General features: G+C 41.7%; 3 protein-coding genes across 4 annotated transcripts in view; 2 read left to right on the forward strand and 1 right to left on the reverse strand.

The window, feature by feature from the left end:
* Positions 1 to 19,981, forward strand: part of COG5 (component of oligomeric golgi complex 5) — a 241,367-nt gene that overhangs the window by 217,479 nt on the left and 3,907 nt on the right. The window contains exon 22 of one of the 2 annotated variants that reach the window (XM_061640367.1): positions 19,756 to 19,911. In XM_061640367.1, coding sequence (XP_061496351.1) covers positions 19,756 to 19,911 — 156 coding nt within the window. The other variant, XM_061640368.1, reaches the window with a different exon arrangement.
* LOC133390018 (uncharacterized) lies at positions 7,795 to 9,607 on the forward strand. Its single transcript, XM_061637859.1, has 2 exons — positions 7,795 to 8,278; positions 8,708 to 9,607. The coding sequence occupies exons 1-2, from the start codon at positions 8,274 to 8,276 to the stop codon at positions 9,390 to 9,392; spliced, it is 690 nt and encodes a 229-aa protein (XP_061493843.1). The 5' UTR covers positions 7,795 to 8,273; the 3' UTR covers positions 9,393 to 9,607.
* PRKAR2B (protein kinase cAMP-dependent type II regulatory subunit beta) overlaps positions 18,158 to 19,981 on the reverse strand; it is a 128,711-nt gene continuing 126,887 nt past the window's right edge. The window contains exon 10 of the mRNA XM_061640376.1: positions 18,158 to 18,480. Within this exon, the coding sequence (XP_061496360.1) occupies positions 18,173 to 18,480 (308 nt within the window). The 3' untranslated portion in view covers positions 18,158 to 18,172. The remainder of the gene's footprint in view (positions 18,481 to 19,981) is intronic.

Here is a 19,981-nt window from a genome sequence, read left to right on the forward strand (position 1 = left end):
TCTGAATAAATAAACCTAGGATTGCACTATAAATATCTTTACAGTGTGTGTATAAAAATTAAAAATTTGCATAATATGCAAATTAGCCTGCCCAGATTTGTGGAACTGGAATATGGTAACCCTAATGTGGGGGGCCCCCAACTATGCTTTTGCCCTGGGCCCTGCACAGGCTAAGGGAGGGCCTGCTTACCAGAGCATGGATAACAGTGGTCAGGGTATCCCACTCCAGGAACAGCCATAGCTGTCTTACCAGCCAAAGCTGGTAAAAGGCACTCCTAGCTGCTGAGGTCACCTAGGCCTCTAGTGGCAAAGATGGATCCAGGAGTAGCCCCAGACTACAGACCTGCTCTTTCAGAGGGTGTATGACCCCATCCAAAGCAGACAACTGACCAATTATCTGAACTCGGGAACCACCAACCCACAGCGCTTCCGTTTTGCTAGGATTCAGACTCAGTTTATTGACCCTCATCCAGCCCACCAGGGCTTGCACGGCCTCTCCCGATTCAGATGTTACAGAGAAATAGAACTGGGTATCATCAGTGTACTGCTGACACCTTGCCCCAAATCTCCTGATGACTGCTTCCAAGGGATTCATATAGATGTTAAATAGCATCAGCAACAAGATGGTGCCCTGCGGCACCCCACAGCATAACTGCCAGGGGGCCAAATGACAATCACCCAAAGCTATTCTCTGAAAATGACCCTGGAGGTAAGATCGGAACCACTGTAAAACAGTGCCTCCGATATCCATCTCACCAAGTCAGTTCAGAAGAATACCATGGTCAATAGTATCAAAAACTGCTGAGAGATCAAGTGTCCTGCCTAGAGTGGGAGAAAAGAGATGAAGGCAAGGTTTGTTTTAATTCTTGGTTTATTAGTGTGATGGTTACATCCAAAGCAGTGCACTTTGTCTAAACCTGTCTACTCTGACTCAATACTTTCCCTAACTAGCTACTAAAACAGTCTCTGCAGCGTGTGGGGAGAGTTGACTCACTAGAGTCTGGGAGGGCACCTGCTTAAGTAGGGAAGGTCTTCGTGCATAAACAACAGCTCTGCCGGAGGTCCACCCTCTGAAAGTCCCTCTTCTCACGTGTGGTGAGGGGGGGGTGAGCCTCTGACTGCCCATCCGATAGCGGGGCTTCAGGTGATGGCGCAGGCGGGGTTGGCATGCACAAAGGGTCACTTCCCAACGGCTCAAGTGTGGAACTCGCAGGCAAGGCTGGACCTACCTTGATGGGGGTGCTGACCGAGGAAGTCTGCTGGTTGACCAAGTCCCCCCTTCCTCCAATACCCCCAGGGACATCTTCCTCATCTGACTCCTCTCCCTGATCTATCTCCCTGTGTGCCTGGGTCGCAACATCAAGTAAGAATAACAGGGTCGTACTCCACCTTCCTTCTCCTGATAAAGGTCATCCATCAGGGTGACCAAGGCTGATTCAGTTCCATAACCAGGCCTGAACTCAGATTGGAATGGGTCAAGATAATCTATTTCATCCAAGAGTACTTGCAATTGGTGCACCACAACCTTCTCAATCACCTTCCCTGAAAAGGGGGTATTTGCAACTGGGTTGTAGTTGTCATAAACCAATGGGTCTAAGGTGGGCTTTTTCAGTAGTGGTTGGATCACCGCCTCTTTTAAGGCAGTTGGAACTACTCCCTCCTGCAATGACACGTTGACCACACCCTGGATCCACTCAGTTAAACTCCCTCAGCAAGCTTTAATAAGCCAAGAAGAGCAAGGGTCGAGAGGACATAATGCTGGCCCCATCATCGCAAGGACCTTGTCCAAGTCATCAGGTTGCATCACCTGGAACCAATCCCAAGAAGTTGCAGCTGACTTTGCACTGGACACCTCACTGGAAACTACTCAAGATGTGGACGGGGCATCAAGAATGCTACAGAGATGAGCAACTTTACCCTCAAAGTGGCTTGCAAACAGTTCACAGTGGGTCTCCAAAGGATCAAAACCTTCATTTCCTGGAGTTGAGGTCAACAGACCCCTGACAGTATGGAAAAGCTCCACTGAACAGCTACTTGAGAATACGATGGAAGCAGAGAAGTGGGCCTTCTTTGCTGCCCTCACTGCCACACAGTAGGCACAGTTATGATGTTTTACTCATGCCCGATCAGCCTCACATTCGCCATTTGCTTTCTAATCATTGTCCAGCCTGTTTCATTGTCCTTAGCTCACTGGTGTACCAAGGTACAAACCGAGCTCCACAATGCCAGAGAGGGCAATCGGGCAACTGTGTCAAGAGCCCGACATGCCTTGTTGTTCCACAGTATGACAAGGGCTTCAACGGGGTCACCTGCTCTATCTACTGGGAATTCCCCAGGACATTCAGGAATCCAGTGGATTCCATTAGCCTCCAGGGTCAGACCTTCTTAATCTGTCCACCATCCCTGCAGGGAAGGATCGGAGCAGTAAGTCTAAACTTCACTAGGAAGTGGTCTGACCATAACAGTGGGGTTACATCCACCCCCCATCTCCAGACCACCCCTTCCTCTATCTGGAGCAAAAACCAAATCGCAAGTGTGCCCTGTCCTATGCGTTGGGCTGGTGACAACTTGAGACAGCCCATGGTCATCATGGAGGCCATGAAATCCCGAGCCAGAACACTAGAGGCAGCCTCATTATGGACATTGAAATCATCCAGGACTATTGTTCTGGGCGCCTTCAATACCACAGCCAAGATGGCCTCTGCCAGGTCGGTCAGAGAAGGTGCCGGGCAGCAGGGTAGACAGTACACCACCAGCAGCCATAGTTTACTATCTCCTTGACCCGACACCAGGTGCAGGTCCTCACAGCCGGCTCCAAGACAGAGTGGTTTCCTGGTGTCAGAGATGGAAGTTCTGTAGACCACAGCAACCAATCCCACTCATCCGTGCAGGCTGTGCTGGTGTTGCACCAAGTATCCAGGTGGGAAAAGCTGGGTCAGATCAACTCCTCCCAGTTCACCCATCGAGGTCTCGGTAATGCACACCAAATCGGTACCTTCATCAATGATTAAATCTTGGATGAGTGTGGTCTTACTGTGTACTGATCTGCCGTTAAACAACAGCACACATGGGCCAGTGGGCACAGCAGATGAGCAATGAAGAACCCATCCCTAGGAGGAGTGGGAACGAGGAACAAGACATAGATAGCCTTGCCTTTGACTTCTGTGGTAATTCACCACTTCCCCATGGCTATACTTCCCTCTACCCATGATCACTGAAATGGGGTGGCATCACCCATGTCCCTCCTTACTAAGACTCCTCCTAAACATCTGATATGGACCCAACAAGAGCCCACCAACAAAACCTACCTGAACCAATTATCCCAGTAGGCCTCTGAGAGAATTAGGAACAGTCAGACCCACTCAATATCTTTCACACAGGGCACATCTACTGCCCCCTGTCTGACACTCAGGGAGAGCCAGCCTTTTGCCAGATACAGACTCTCACTCTAAAGGCATCTGGTGGCTTTCTCCTATCATTCAATTCATTGCACAGGTTCTCACCTTGTGCAGAAATTACACACACACACACATATATAATAGATGGGTAGCACGCTCATCTTCAGGACTTCCTAAGGGGATCCCCAAGGGACAACCCCCTTTGGTGTCCCAAGGGCAGCCGGGCTTTTATGCCTCCAGCCAGGAGCTGATGCAAGAGGTTTCAAGATTGACTTCAGCCTCACTCTGGAGTCAGGGTCAGGCAGGGGGTCCCAGTCCTTGCAGCACTTACCAGGGGCCTCAGCTGTCTCAAGAGACAGCAACTCAGAGGAGCAAGCAAGCAAGCACCCAGATGCTCAAGTACTCACTCCCAGGACAAGTGTTCTCCAGTTCCCCAGTGCTGTAGCTGTTCCCTGTAAGAATGTATCAGAAGCAAATCCAGTGTTGGCCCTGTTGCCTAGCAACCAGGGAGAGGCCCAGTCATGTGATACAAATGCCTAGCTGTCTTCTGTAGTCACAGCATTGGGAGACAGTGAATTTAAAAACGCTACTATAAATGATGAGAGCTTAAAACCTTTGAGAGCTGTAGCACGAAAGGAAGAAAGTTCTTTTGGAGAATCACAAAGGGAAGACATTTTCTGGGAGAATGGCTTGCTTTATAGAAAATGGCTACCAGTTATAAGAGGTGAATGTTGTGTGGCTGAAAAACAGCTGATAATTCCTAAGACCTACAGACTACAGTAGTTGAAATTGGCCCATGACATGTGGCTGGATATTTGGGAATTGGGAAAACACGCAATGTTTATCACTCAATTTCTAATGGCCAAGTATGTCCAGAGAGGTTACAGAAAATCCTGTGAGACGTCAACATGTGGGAAAGGGTGGAGGAAGCATTAAAGCACCTTTACAACCAATGCCCATAATTGAGAAAGCCTTTTATAGAGTGGCTATGGACATAGTAGGTCCTTTTACAAAACCCACTCAGAGTGGAAAACTTTTTGTAATCACTGTGGTGGATTTAGCCACTTACTATCCTGATGCTGAAGCTGTCCGAACATTGATTCATAGACAGTGGCAGATGCCTTATTAAAAACATTCTCATGTTTAGGATTTCCTCATGAACTAATATCTGATAGGGGAACTATTCTTATCAGATATAATTAAATGTTTGTGGAGATGTTGTGGCATAAAGCATCTCACATCAACCATGTATCATCTACAGACCGATGACCTGGTGGAAAAATATAATAGAACTTTAAAGAATATGATTAAATCATATGTGGCAGACCACCCATATGATTGGGACATAGCTTTGTGATGGGACCCAAAATTCAATGGGTTTTTCACCATTTGAATTCATGTTTGGCAGAAGGCCAAGACATCCTTTATCCCTTATGAGAGAATGTTGGGAAGGTGTTGTGTCTGAAGAGAAAATGTCTGTAGTACAATATGTTATGGACCTACACCAACAGTTAAAAGAAACAAGGGGACTAGCTCACACAAACTTAACTACTGCTCAGTAAAGATCAGTGGTATGATCAGAAAGCCAGAGCAAGAAATTTTGAAATTGGTTACAAAGTTATGGTTTTCCAGCCTAGGAAACATAATAAATTGGAAGCTGGATGGGAGGGGCCATATATGGTCAAGGATAAATATGACCTTACCACCTACACTGTTGTGAAATTGGAGGGGGGGAAACAGAAAGTGGTGCACATTAATATGTTGAAACCATATTGCTGTAGGGAGGCTCCTGTTTACCGTCTCACACTAATACCCACAGAAGATTATAGAACTGCACAAGATCTTTTGCAAGGAAGCAAAGAGGGGAGAGGCCTAGATCAAATTAAATGGGTCCAAGATACTCCTAAGGAAACCCAAGATGCCATCACAGAAATCCTGCAAACATTTACAACCTTTTTTAGTTCAAAGCCTGGTAGAACCAACCTTATAAGTCACATCATTAACACACGGAATCATCCTCCCATAAGATCGACTCCGTACAGAGTGAATGGAAAGTGCTTGCAGATATAAGGAGGGAAGTGCAGGACATGCTTGAATTCGGTGTTGTAAGGGAGTCTAACAGCCCATGGGCCTCACCAATACTTTTAGTTGATAAACCTGATGGAACCATCAGATTCTGTGTGGACTATAGGAGGCTGAGCAAAATCACAAAAATGAATGCCTATCCTATGCCACAAATGGATACCCTGGTAGATTTACTGAGTTCAGCCACAGTAATATCCACCAGTGATTTATGTAAGGGATTCTGGCAAATGAACCTTGAGGAAAAATCCAGAGAAAAATCAGCCTTTATAACCTGAATGGGCTCTATGAGTTCGCGGTGCTCCCTTTTGACTTATCAAATAGTCCTGCATCCTTTCAAAGGCTGGTTAATGAAGTGCTCCATGGGATATCAGATTTCACCCTGGCTTACATAGATGGCATAGCCATTTATAGTGCAACCTTGGAGAAGCATCTGGAACATCTGAAAAGTGTGCTGACTCCCATTAGGAAGGCAGGATTGACAATAAAAGCCTCTAAATATCAGTTCGGGAAAAGAGAGCTAGTTTACTTAGGACACAGGGTGGGGAGTTGTTCTTTAGCTCCGCTAGAGGACAAACTAGATGCTACAAGAAGTTGGCCTATACTTGCAACCAAGAAGCACTTGTTAGAGCTTTTCTTGGTCTAGCCAATTATTATCGCAGGTTCATACCCAAGTTTGGAGAGATTGTAGCCCCACTACATGAATTGACTAAAAAGTTTGGTCCTGAGGTGGTAAAATGGTTGGAAGCTTGTCAACTTGCTTTTACACAGCTAAAGCAAGCCCTGTGTCAAGTTCCCATTCTCATGGCTCCTGATTTCGGGAAACCCTTTATTTTAGCCACTGATTCCTCTGAAATAGGAATTGGAGCTGTGGTGTTTCAGGAGAAAGAGGGAGTAAAACACCCGCTTATTTCAGTACAGGCATACCCCGCTTAACGTTGCTTCATTTAATGTTGCTTCGCTATAACGTACATGCGCCATATGTCCCCATGCCCCGCTTAACGTTCGCTCACTTCACAATAACGTACATTTTATTGGCATGATGTCACTGCCATCTAGTGGTGATTATGTGCAGTACAAGTGAAGACAATTGCTTCACTTAAAGTAGATTTTCACTTAAAGTATACTCTCTGGTCCCATTGCGAACGTTAAAGCGGGGTATGCCTGTAGAAAACTAATGGAGAGACAGAGAAACTATTCTTCCATACAGAAGGAGTGTTTTGATGTCATCTGGGCACTTGAAAAGATCCAGCCATACTTTTGGGGTCAGAGGTTCATCATCTAGATCGATCATCGCACTCTGAGGTAGCTTCAAACCATGAAGAACCAGAACCAGCTGCTGTAATGGTGATCCTGGAAGCTGCAGGAATACCAGTCAGACATCCAGCACGTGCCTGGCAAGGAGAATGTTGTCGCTGATGGGTTGTCCAGGAGAGAGATTGCGAGTTCTTCAATCAAGTGAGACTCTTCAAGCAACACTGGACTAAGGTACTGGTTTGGTTTGGGGTGAGTTTGGTTTCTGGGAAAGGAAGTTCATCTTGCCTCAAGGACTTTGTTATCAAGGATTTTAGTATCAAGGACATTTTTGTTAAAGACTGAGCCAACTGAAAACAGGAACTCTCCTGAAAACCCTCCAGATATACCTTGGTAGGATCAAGCTCCATCCTTTGGATTTATATGAAGGGGGGGAGTTGTAATGAAACCACTTGTTGGGAACTGTTATTAAATGTGTTATGGGTTTGAAGGTGTTAATGGAATGCCTGGGTGAGGAAAACCAAAAAGGGAGAAAGGCTGATTGGTGAGCAAAGTATATATGGAACAAAAGAAAAGTACCATTTGTAGCTGTATGTGTTAATTTAAATATCATAACACCGATACCTATATCTATGTATAGATATAGATACACATACACACACATATACAATTAAACACATTTAAGAAATATTATAGGCAGTGCTGTAATTGTGAGTGTAACAAAACCACTTGTTGGGAACTGTTATTAAATGTGTTATGGGTTTGAAGGAGTTAATGGAATGCCTGGGAGTATGAGTGATGCAAGACTGCCAGGTGGGAGGGATGTGTGAGTGAGAGTTCTAAGGGAGGTTTGAATAAAAAGACAGTTGGCTTTGACAGTTGGGCGGTTTTGTTGTTGGGATTTGGAGTGGAAGGAGGGCGGTTGTGTTATGGGAGTGAGCTGGGTGGAAAAGGGTGGATTACATATTAGTTAGAGGGAGTGGGACAGGTAGGGAAGATAGGGACTATTCATCAATATACTATTTAACATCTTGTATTTTAATAAGGTTATTTTGTTAATTTAAATTCCTGTGTGTCTGCCTGGTCACATGTGCTACCATATGAGAGTCCTGTTCAGTTCCTGTACCTATATCCTATTGTGCTAACAGGGCACACCAGTGATCACCTTTTGGCTGGGACAAACGGATCCTTACGCCTGTGCAGCCTCTAAGACGAGCTCCGTCTTGGATGAAACTTATCCAGTTTTAAATTCAGTCAGAAGGGACTTTTCTGACTGGAGATGATTTCTTCCGGATAAGGAAGAAGCGTGAGATCTTCCACATAGTTTTGTTTTGATTGTTGGAGTCTGGAATTCGTCAGAATTGTCTGTCTTCCAGCAGTTCAGACAGAGCGAGGATTTTTATGCTAGCTCAGCTGGATAAGTGACCCGTTTTCTTTTTAACGGACTAGCAGGCAAATATTCTCCTGTCTACATTTATCATTTTCTTATCTATACAGCTAAAGAGATTTGTCAAAGTAACAGCAATTAGGTTAACCTAGATGAGGTAAGACTTTCCTTCTTTATTTACGGAACTAAGGGAGAAGAAAATATAAATAGCTTATCTTTTTTTTATTGCAAAAAGCTGACATGGAAAATTGCGTTTTAAAGTTTACAACGGATGAGAGATTTCTGATTGGGAGAGATAAGAAATCTTTTTGATTTATAAGGCTTTTGTGTAATATATGTAAGGGACTATTTTTTCTGATCTGCTTTTTTTTTTGACGAATCTGCTCATTCTCTCTGCTACTAGTTGTTTGGACGCTGTGAACTAAAAGCTGTTTTTGCACTTCTGGGCTTTTAAGAGATAAGGACTGTCTAGCGTGTGATGTTAGTTGGTTGGAAAGATTAACTCCTTTGTAACTGGATAAAGAAATAAACTGCTCTTTGCTTGGGACATTGAAAATTGAAGGAGTTTTGTTCTTTTGGTTTTAAGAATGACAATTAAGAAGATTATGGATATACAAGAAGGGACTTTATTTCTAGACATGCTTCAGAAAATAATGAATGGGATCAACTCAATAAAACAAGAACTGAGAAATAATAGACAAGCGTGGAGAACTGAATTTCATGAAATGAGACAGGAGCTGAAAGAAACTCAGGATTCTGTGAGAAAGGAGAATAAAGATAGATCTGGAAAACAAAAAAAGGATGAAAGAGAAATTAAAGGCAAGGTTCAATCTATGGAGATTGGCTTAAATATGGACATGAAAAAAGATTTGGATTTCCTGGTTGTGACGGATCCTGGAGATAAATATTACAGTTTGGAATACAGCGCTGTCTCTGAAGGAATTGAAGAGACTGGAGATAAAGATATTATCGGTTCAAAAAAATTCCTGGACTGGAAGGATTTGATGGAACTCGAAATGGAGAAAGTTAACAGAATTAATCCCTGTTTTGTGACAATGGAAAAACCTTCAAGAGATGTACTAGTGTATCATGTGGAAAAGAGGAGCAGAGATGCGGCTTTGAAACAATACTTCAGTGTTACGTTTGGATTTGATGGTGAGAAAATATCTATGATGGAGGAAATTCCTATTAGACTTTTATTATATGACTATGACAGCAAGATTTTTGGGTGCGTAGAGATGGAAGATGGAAGACGGACCCAATATGGATAATGACAGAAGAGCGATTTGAAATTACTGGACTCAGTAGATTTGATGAGTTGAATTAATTGACATGTTTATTTAGAAAAAAAATTGATTGACATATATCTCAAGGATTGGAAACTTCTCTTTGACTTTTTGTGGAAGATTAAAATGATATGATGTTAATGAGATTTGAAACCAACTAAGATAACTGTTGGAGGAAGGTGATTTTATAATCTATTAAGAGATAGGTCTGTTATATATTATAGATTTATAGCTGAACTATGACAAATCGGAAGTCAATATTATTTTTTTATATATATGTATATATTTTTTTGTATTGTATTACTTCTCCACACTCTCCTGACATACACCAACTCACACCCACCTCCCAACTCCACCAAAACAACCCACTCACGTCCACCCAGATTCAACTGTCATCCTTCCATTTATACTCTCAGCCATCCAAACACTCAGCCAATCATCCAGCATTCTACTGCTCATTTACTCCCCCCTCCTCTTTCATTCCACTTACCATGTATCTTCTATACAAACAGCACTTACCATATATACATTAATACAGGAACATCACATTTCCCCCCCCCCCTTAAAAATAACGGCAGAGTATTATTCCTGCTCTAGGATTCATACGCCGCGTTAACAATAAAACCAAGTCTTTATGGGGAAAATGTCTTTTTTGTTCCTACGTCTGCGTCACGTCACTGCAGTCCCTGCCACCTGCCTTGACAGTCCATCAGCCAATACATTGTCCTTGCCTTTTATGAACTGGAAGTCCACTTGATAGTCTTGTAGGGCCCAGGACCACCTCTGCAGCATAGTGTTATGGTTTTTCATAGTCTGCAACCATAACAAGGCCCGATGATCCGTCGTCACCGTAAATCTTCGTCCCCACACGTATGGGCACAACTTGTTCAGTCCCCACACGACCGCTAGGCACTCCTTTTGGACCGACAAATAGTTTTTCTCCCTCGACGTCAGCTTGCGACTCAGATACGCCACCGGATGTCTGGTGCCTTCTCTCTCCTGCAGCAAGACGACTCCCAGCGCGAGGTCCGATGCATCTGTAGCCACGATGAATGGTTGCTCATAGTCTGGTGCTATTAATATAGGTCCTTGGCATAAGGCTTGCTTCAGAATATCAAAAGCCTTTTGACATTCATCCGTCCATACCACACGCTCAGAACACTTTTTCTTTGTCAACTCATGCAAGGGGGTTGCGATTTCCCCAAAATCTTTCACAAACTTTCTATAAAAACCAGCCACACCTAGAAATGCCCTAACTTGTTTTTTAGTTAAGGGGATAGGCCACGATTGTATTGCCTCCACCTTGCTCCATAAGGGGGTGATTTTCCCACTCCCCACCTTATGTGGTTGGCATTACAACATTTAGTGCCTTCTCTGAAACTGACACACGTGGTGATTCAGACTGACAACACAACAACCAAAGCATGTATCATACCCCCTATAGGTGGAGACCACTGTCCTAGTCTCTTGGGCGGAGATAAACCTCAAATCACTGGTAGCACAACATGTTTGGAGACCGACAATGCTCAGGCAGGTTGGCAAGACTCTGATGCCTGGAGAATAGCAACTCAACAAAAACATACTCAGGAAGCTACAGCACCATTTCAGCAAGATGCAGGGAGATCTATTAGGATCTGAGAGCAATAATCAATTAAAGAGGTTTTACACAAGATTTCTGTTCCCTCTGGCAGAAAACAGATGTGCTAAATGGACCATGGTTCATGGCCCAATGGACAACTGCATGCGTTACTACTTGCACCCCTGCTGGCACAAGTGCTCAAGAGAGTGCAGCAGGAGGGGACATCAGTTGTTCTGATTGCAGTATTTTGGCCTATGAGACCATGGTTTTCTGAAATAGTACAGGTAGTGGTGGAGTGTGGACTCAACTAGTATGCAAAGACATATTAACGCAACGACCCCTATACCATCCAGATCTGGAATGGCTAAGATTAACTGCCTGGAGTTGAGCAGAAACATTTCCTGAAGGTGTGTCTTACACCGGAGACAGTAATAACAATGCTGGCATTAAGAAAGCCTTCCAAGCTCATCATGTCTGAAGGTACTTGGCAGAAGTTTAATGAGTGATGCACCAAGAGAAAGGTCTGTTCCACAAAAGCAAGGAATGACAGAGATATTGTCTTTCCTACAGGATGGCCTCAATATAGGCATTAAACCAAATACAGTGAGATGTCAGGCATCAGCCCTGACCTCAGTGCTGTCTGCATCTTTATCAAGATCTACCAGCTGTGACCTATACCTAGAACCTAGAAAATTCTATACCTAGAAGAGAGTGGCACAGTCAAGATCATTGGTTCAAAATTTATTCCTGACTTGGTCCTAAAGCATTAGAATGTCTGCTGTTCAAACCACTAAAAAACATCTCACAACAACATTTGTCTTGCAAGGTTCTTTTCCTGGTGGCTTCAGCAAGAAGAATCTCAGAACCCTCTGAGTCTCAAAATGCATTTTTCATAAGGACTAAGTAGTATTGCGTACAGACCCAGGTTTTGTACCTAAGGTGAACTCAGCCTTTCACTTTCAGCAGGATTTGGTACTCCTGAGCTTTTGTCTGAATCCAAATCACTCCTCTGAGTGAGCATGGCACTCCCTAGATGTACATAGGACACTAAAAGTGTGCATTGCAAGAATGGGAACTATCTGAAAAACCTAGTCCCTGTTTATTTTCTTTCACCCACTATCCATGGGTCAGAAAGTTTCCACAACTACTCTGTCCAAATGAATTAGGACCTGGCATATACATAATAGAATTTAACTCCTCCACAGGGGATAACTGCCCACTCTACTAGATCAGCAGCAACATGTGCAGCCCTGGCTACTAATGCTCCTATGCAAGCAATTTGCAGGGCATCTACATGGTCTAGTCCATCTTCTTATACTTCATTTCATGGGCTCCTACTAGGAGGAGGGGTGGGATAGAAATCTAATAAATAAATAAATATACAAATTTACTAGAAAATGGACATGTATGATTCAGCAGAGGATGCGTTTGGAAGGTGGGTCCTTCAGCAGGTTCTACCAAGCCAATAATCAGCCAACTCTACCCTAAAAAAGAAAAAGGTGATTTGGAACATCCAACTTGTTTGTGTCCTACTGCCCACTGGAGGGTGGGCTACTTGCAGGGGTGCAAGTAGTAACGCATGCAGTTGTCCATTGGGCCATGAACCATGGTCCATTTAGCACTGGAGAAGGTACTATTGGTACTCATCTGAAAGGTGTTTCTAAGGGAGCAGTACAACATGACCAAGGCCCACCCTCAGCTGGCTGATAACCCTCAGCTGGCTGATAACCCTCAGCTGGCTGATAACCCTCAGCTGGCTGATAACCCTCAGCTGGCTGATAAGCAGTATGAGAGAACACATAAGAGTACTCTGGAGAGTGTCATGATGATATAATTATGAGAATTGTACTTTCTATTTATAATGGAATGAATGTGTGCCTAAAACATGTAAGTGAAGCTTTCCCAGAAGGTGAACTGAGGCTCCAAGGAAGGAATTACCGAGAAGCAACCTGGAGCTATGACATTTTCCTGCCTCTTCAAGCAATTGGTGGATAGCAACTCAATTGCTTGGTCGTGTCCTAGTGCCCCCTTAGAAACACCTTTCAGATGAGTACCAACTGTACCTTTTGAGACTAGTAACAGGTTTGAAAGTTATCATTATCCACTGATCCTGCTAATTATGTGAATGTGTCTCCCTTAACTTTCTCCACAAACTATACTAGAAGGGATCCACATTGGTGAAAAATGAATTCAGAGGTCGACCAGTTTTAACTCTTCTATAGCTGGGTTCCTTGAAAATAGTACTTTTAGGACACTTCATCAGGAAGCCTTGATAGTTTTGCAATCTCTGCAAAAAACAGTTTCACAAAACTGTTCAGCATCCTTGGTCTATATTGGCCCATTATAAGCATTTTAACCCAAACAGGGTGGTACTAGAGGGGTGCTTTAACCAAGAATGTAGACGTGGAACAACAGAATTAATGATATAATCCAGGGCTGTGGAGTCAGTATGTCAAACCTTCGACTCCGACTCCAACTCCTCTATTTTTCTACTGTCCGACTCCAACTCCTTCATAAATGGCAAATGTATAATAATGACTCTGACTCTGACTCCTTCATAAATGGCAAATGTATATTAATGTATTAATATTGATAAATTAATATTAATGTTCATATTAAAGTATTTTATTTTGACTCCGGTCAGTAATTTTTACCGACTCCGACTCCACCCAAAATTGCTTCCGACTCCAACTCTGACTCCACCCAAAATTGCTTCCGACTCCACAGCCCTGATATAATCACAGTAATCCTACTCCAGCTCTGGCAAAAGCAATCCAAACCCATAATCTGCCATGCCGAGGGCTGGACAGGTGTCTCTCTACCCTGCTGGAGTGGAAGTATCTCTTTGCCCAGCCTTACCTAGGTCTGCTGCCAGCAAGAAACACCCAAATATATTCCTCCCCAAGTGGCAGGCATAAGCTTCCAGCAGCAGCACCCCCTGAAATGAGATGTTTTGAGTGAGAAGGAGGCAGGGCTGGACCAGCACAGAATCTGCTGAATCCTGTGCAGAACTGCTGCCATCATGTGATGGCCGTAGTGTGAGCCAGACCTCTTCACTGTATCAACATGGAGGTGGCACAGCAAAGGGCCATTTTTCCTCACCACCACTACCATCTTTTTTCCTGGCTGCAGGCCAGGAGTTAGGCTGCAGTTGAAGAAAGTTTAACTTCAGCATGATTAACTGCAGTCCTAACTTCATAATGCTTTAATTCCTATATTGATCATTTGGTGATGTCCACATGTACAGTCTTCTTTTTGGTTGTTCAAAAAATGTGTTCGCAAGAAACAAATTATTGGCTTCACAGAATTCAGCAAGTCGTTCTCCTGCTTCATTTCTGTCTCCTAAGCCCCATTTCCCCACAATTCCTAGTTCTTCTCTGTTCCCTACTTTTGTATTCCAGTTATCCATGATTATCAGCACAGTTTTGGTGTGTGATCAATTTCCTCCTGTACTTCTGCGTAAGATCTCTCCAATTCCTCCTCTTCTGCGTTTGCCGTTGGAGCATAGACTTGGATGATGGTTGTGTTAATAGGTTTCCCGTTTAATCTCATTGATATCACTCACTCAGACCTTGCGTTGTAGCCAATTACTTTTGCTATATCACTTCTCACTATTGAAGCAACCCCATTTCTTAATTTCTCATTTCCTGCATAAAATATTTTGTAATTGTCTGATTGAAAATGTCCCATTCCCGTCCATTTTAATTCACTCATGTCAAGCATTGTAATGTTGATATGTTCCATTTCTTGCTTGACAATTTCTAACTTTCCCTGGTTCATGCTTCTCACATTCCATGTTCCTATTGTGTGCGTCGTACAACTCCGGACTCTCCTTTCGCATCTGTGCACATCAGCCTCTGGGCTTCCTTTCGGCTTTGATCCAGCTGTGTCATTAGTCACAGCGCTACTCTTACTTGTCCTTTGTTCTTCCCCAGAATATACCTGAATGGCAACCCGTTACTGTGAATGAAATCTTAGACCTATTATCTAAATTAAAAGCAAATAAAGCTCCTGGGCCAGATAATATTCCCGCCAAAGTTTTTAAAAATAATGCAAAATGGTGGGCCCCAGTACTGGCAACACTTTTCTCCTATATAGATCATACTATGCATATACCTGAAGACTGGGGTATGGCAATAATTGTCCCAATTTATAAAAAGGTGACACGTCTGATCCAGCTAACTTCAGACCGATAAGTCTATTAAGTGTAATTAGTAAATTGTATGCTGCACACTTATATAATAAACTAATAAATTGGGCTGAAAATGAACATATTTTGGCTCAAGAGCAAGCAGGCTTTAGGGCGTTTCGTTCAACTTTAGATCACGCCCTAGTCTTACAACACCTTGCTGAGAAATACACCAAAAGAACAAAGGGTTCTCTTTATGCTGCTTTTATCGATCTTAAAACAGCTTTTGATTCGATGTCAAGAGCCAAACTATGGGAAAAATTAGAAAGCACCAATATTGATTTACGTTTATTATCATTGATAAGAGGCCTTTATGAAAATACCTACCTTCGAGTTAGGTGTAACAATAAAGGCCATTTAACAAATCCTATATGTACTCATAAAGGTGTAAAACAAGGATGCGTACTGGCCCCACTTTTGTTTAACATTTATATAAATACAATAGTTAATTCTTTAGCAGCAATTTTTTCTCATCCCCCAATATTAGCGGAATCACCTAGATTCATATTATTATATGCAGATGATCTAGTCTTAATATCCCAAACTCCTATAGGTCTAAAACGACTACTATCTACTTTAGCGAATTTTTGTGATAAGGAACATCTTATAATCAACTATGATAAAACAAAAGTCATGACCTTTACGAAAAATAACAGACCGCCGATCCATCTCTGGCGGTTAAATGGTCGACTAATAGAACAAGTATCGGCATTTAAGTATTTAGTTACAACATTACAATCATCCAGATCTTGGAAATTACACACAAAAATGATTATCCTAAATGCGATGAGAACATCGAAAACTTTGCTGTCTTTTTTCTATAACAAAGGGGGTCAAATAATACCTGCTGCTATTAAAGTATTTGTGGCAAAAGTATTTCCACAGTTGACATACGGTATGCAAGCTAATACCTGTCAAAATTTTGCATCACTTGAGGCAGTCCAAAATTCCTTTTTAAGGTCAATTCTGTCAGTTTCCTGTTGCATTCCAAATTTCATTATAAGACTGGAATTAGGATTATCTTCAGTAGAATCCCGTATTTGGAGTTATAGAATTATATTTTGGCTGAAACTTTTATTTAATCCGATAGGTCTGGCACCTCACACATTAAGTGATAATTTTCAATCTACTTGTAAGCAAATGATATTAAATAAAATATCGTCATTAGGTTTTTCTATCCAAATAATTTTAAATTGGGGTTATGAGAAGGCCAAAACAATTATTATACAACGGATCAAAGATATTGATTACCAACAGCATTTGATGTTGATAAGGAAACATAGATACAATAAAAAAACCTGTCTCTGATGCCTTATTTATCAAACCTGACGTTACCCAAATGGCGTAGAGCCTTCACTCTAGCAAGATTTAATATCTTACCATCTGCATTGCTAGAGGGCAAATATAAAAAAATCCCTTTAATTGATAGGAAATGCCCATGCGGCATTGACAAAATAGAAAGTGTTACACATGTTCTGCTACACTGTCCGTTTTATTGTACCCTTAGAACTAAATTAATTAATCCTATTTTGGACTTAATACCTGGAAAAAGTGACAGTTACTATGTAGATTTTCTATTATCTGATTGTTCTTTTAAAATTACTGAAAAAATTGCTAAATTTTGTGCCTCAGGTATCCAGTGTAGGAAAAATTTGATACCTTGAATGTGATAATATTTTAACTTGTATTGATCTGTTTTAAAATAGTTGTTTTTAACTATTTTTATGTTGGAATGTTGCAATGTTTGGTCAGTGACCGCAATAAACGTATTGTATTGTATTATTTGCTATATCACTTGTCACTATTAAAGCAACCCCGTTTCTTAATTTCTCATTTCCTGCGTAAAATATTTTGTAATTGTCTGATTGAAAATGTCCCATTCCCGTCCATTTTAATTCACTCATGCCAAGCATTGTAATGTTGATACGTTCCATTTCTTGCTTGACAATTTCTAACTTTCCCTGGTTCATGCTTCTCACATTCCATGTTCCTATTGTGTGCGTCGTAGAACTCCGGACTCTCCTTTCGCATCTGTGCGCATCAGCCTCTGGGCTTCCTTTCGGCTTTGATCCAGCTGCGTCATTAGTCACAGCGCTACTCTTACTTGTCCTTTGTTCTTCCCCAGTAGCTTGTTGAGTGCCTTCTGACCTGGGGGTCTCATCTTCCAGCACTATCTCTTGTTGCATTTTGGATACTCTGTTCATAGGGTTTTCGTGGTAAGAGGTATTCAGAAGTGGTTTACCATTACCTTCCTCTGAGTTTGGATGCATCTTAGTCTGGTGTCTCAGCTTTGACCATTCCGCCTTGGGTGCCCCTGCTAGGAGTTTAGCCTCTTGGTCTAGACTCCTGACGGCATTGCTCTCCGCTTCTTCAACACTCTCAAACCCCCTCACCACGTTCAGGTGTGCATCCTAAAGGGGGAATGACATCTTGTTAATGCTAAATAATTGATCTGAGACTATTCCTGCACTTAAAATTCAGTTGAAATAATCCCAATACATAGCAGGCCTAGAAATCAATTATGAGAACTTGCATGTGTCAACATTCAAATGGAAGAACAAAAATGGTTACAGCAGCTGTCCAGCTTGAATGTGAAGATTAAGTTTTAAATATTTAGGTGTTCTTACAAAAGACTTAAAAGTAATATTTTAAAAACACATTTTGTTGAGATCACCAAGGTAATTTCTTTCACTGAAGAAAGTCTTGCTTAAGTCTCTATTGGTAAGAATTAAGACAATCTATGCTAAAACTTACCCACAGATGGTATCACTCTGGTTTGTCTTCATCATTTTAATAGAGCTCCATCACCCTTGTTTGGAGGGATCAAGGGTGGAGGAATTTTGGTTAACTATATGGTTACAGAGAGTGTAGCGCATCAATAAATATGGATTCAGGTCTTGTTCTGCTTTCTTTGTTCCAGAGTGAAAATAAGTCATGCATTATCTTCTCATAGCTGCATAGAAATAGCACACTAGTGTAAGGGTGAGGAGTTTGTTTCTAAGAGATGGTTATGACACAGTCTGGCAGTTTGCATTGTTGCATAAGCTTGTCAGCTAGTGCCAACAAGCTAGAAAAGTAATTGGGATAGCACATTTGAAGAAACTTGGATGCTCTTTCATGTATTAATTCCAACCCAAGGAGACCTAGACCGCCTCTCCCCATAGCAATAGTTTTGGTGGGATTCTTTGATTTAACTATAGATCTGTATGTGCTTTGATAATTACTTTTCCTCAACTGTTTGCTGTACATGAACATGCTTTGTACATATACATTGCAGCATGAAGCACTCAGTTGTACCTGTTTATTGCTGTCATGTTTGTTTTTAATTTTGTCTTTTATTAACAGAGTAGGATATATAAACAAAAGCAAACTATTCAAGCAGCCAAAATATTATCACTAGTTCATAAAACAATTTATTTTCTTGCTAATATGCCATTATGATTGATTCTTCCATGTAGGCTCTGATGCAGTTTGTAATGCCTTCTTTTACTTTACGGCACTTACCGACTTTATCCTGGCTCTCGGCTCTTCCACTGTTTTGCTTTCATATAGCAATTTTTGTAACTATTTGGATTAAATGAACAGAGGCTCAAACCACTGTGTTTATATATTATGTAACTGCCTGCTTCAACAGTTGCCATGAGTGCCTCAAATTTCCTAGGTTTTTACCATCATTTCGTTTTATTAATTTCTGTTGGTTCCATGTCTGCAAAACTGGGTATGTTAATGTTCTGCTATGGCAGCAAAGATCAGAAGGTTGCAGTTATCATTGAGCAGTTATGTAATAATGTACTGGGAGAAAAGCCTCTTTTTGTATTGTATGCTTTATATACATACATACACCCTACACCTGCCAGCATGGGGAAGGTGCGGCATTTCCCACTTACAGCATGCAGGAAATGCAAGTGGAGGCACTCATGTTTCCTTTCCTCCCACTCTTCTATTGAATTACCGATAGCCATAGGTAACATATAGAACCCAATTAGCCCCACAGTTCTCATAACATAGCTGTATCATTTCAATAAACATTAGGTGAATAATTCTCAAAGTGAACTTGAGTTATGACTTAGTTGGCTACAAAGCATATGATGGCCAGAGGTTCAGTCCGTTCATCAATGATATCTTGGTGATTACAGATGGAATTTTATTCAATCTATATTCTTAAGTGAGCTGACATAATTGGCACTTTCCACAATATATGGGTCAGAATGTAATTATCCTTTGGACTTCGTACTTCTCTGAATTTTGCAATACCATACCAAAATGTAGAAAAATGTATATTGTATGATAAAACAAGTTTTAAAATGCATATTCTGAGGGGCAAAAATATTTAAATCTTGTGATAAATTTTGTGATAAAATTTTAAAAATACACATTTTCATGCAGATTTGTTTTTAATAAATCACAGGTTATTGTGGAAATGGGCAAGAATGGACTTCGGTAAATGAACACATGCAAAATTGACACAGATCGGACACAGACTGCTCCATATAGTTTCTGTTGTTCTGTAGCTGAACAGACTGATATTACAAGCTCTTTGTTAAAGTGGTAACAAACTAATTTTTTTCCCCTTTAACCAGAGGTGCATTGGAAGCTTATGTTCGATCAGTAAGAAGTAGAGAAGGAAAGGAATTTGCTCCAGTCTATCCTATAATGGTACAACTGCTGCAGAAAGCAGTCTACTCTTCAGTAAATTGTTCTTTGGAAGACATGGGAACTTCTCTGAATCTGCACCGGTAGGGTAATACTTAAAATATAAATAATATCTGACTCCTGCAAAAACCTACCAAGAGCTGTCTTAAGATT

This window comes from Rhineura floridana, chromosome 8 (genome assembly GCF_030035675.1).
Source record: "Rhineura floridana isolate rRhiFlo1 chromosome 8, rRhiFlo1.hap2, whole genome shotgun sequence".
In the NCBI taxonomy this organism is placed as follows: Eukaryota; Metazoa; Chordata; class Lepidosauria; order Squamata; family Rhineuridae; genus Rhineura; species Rhineura floridana.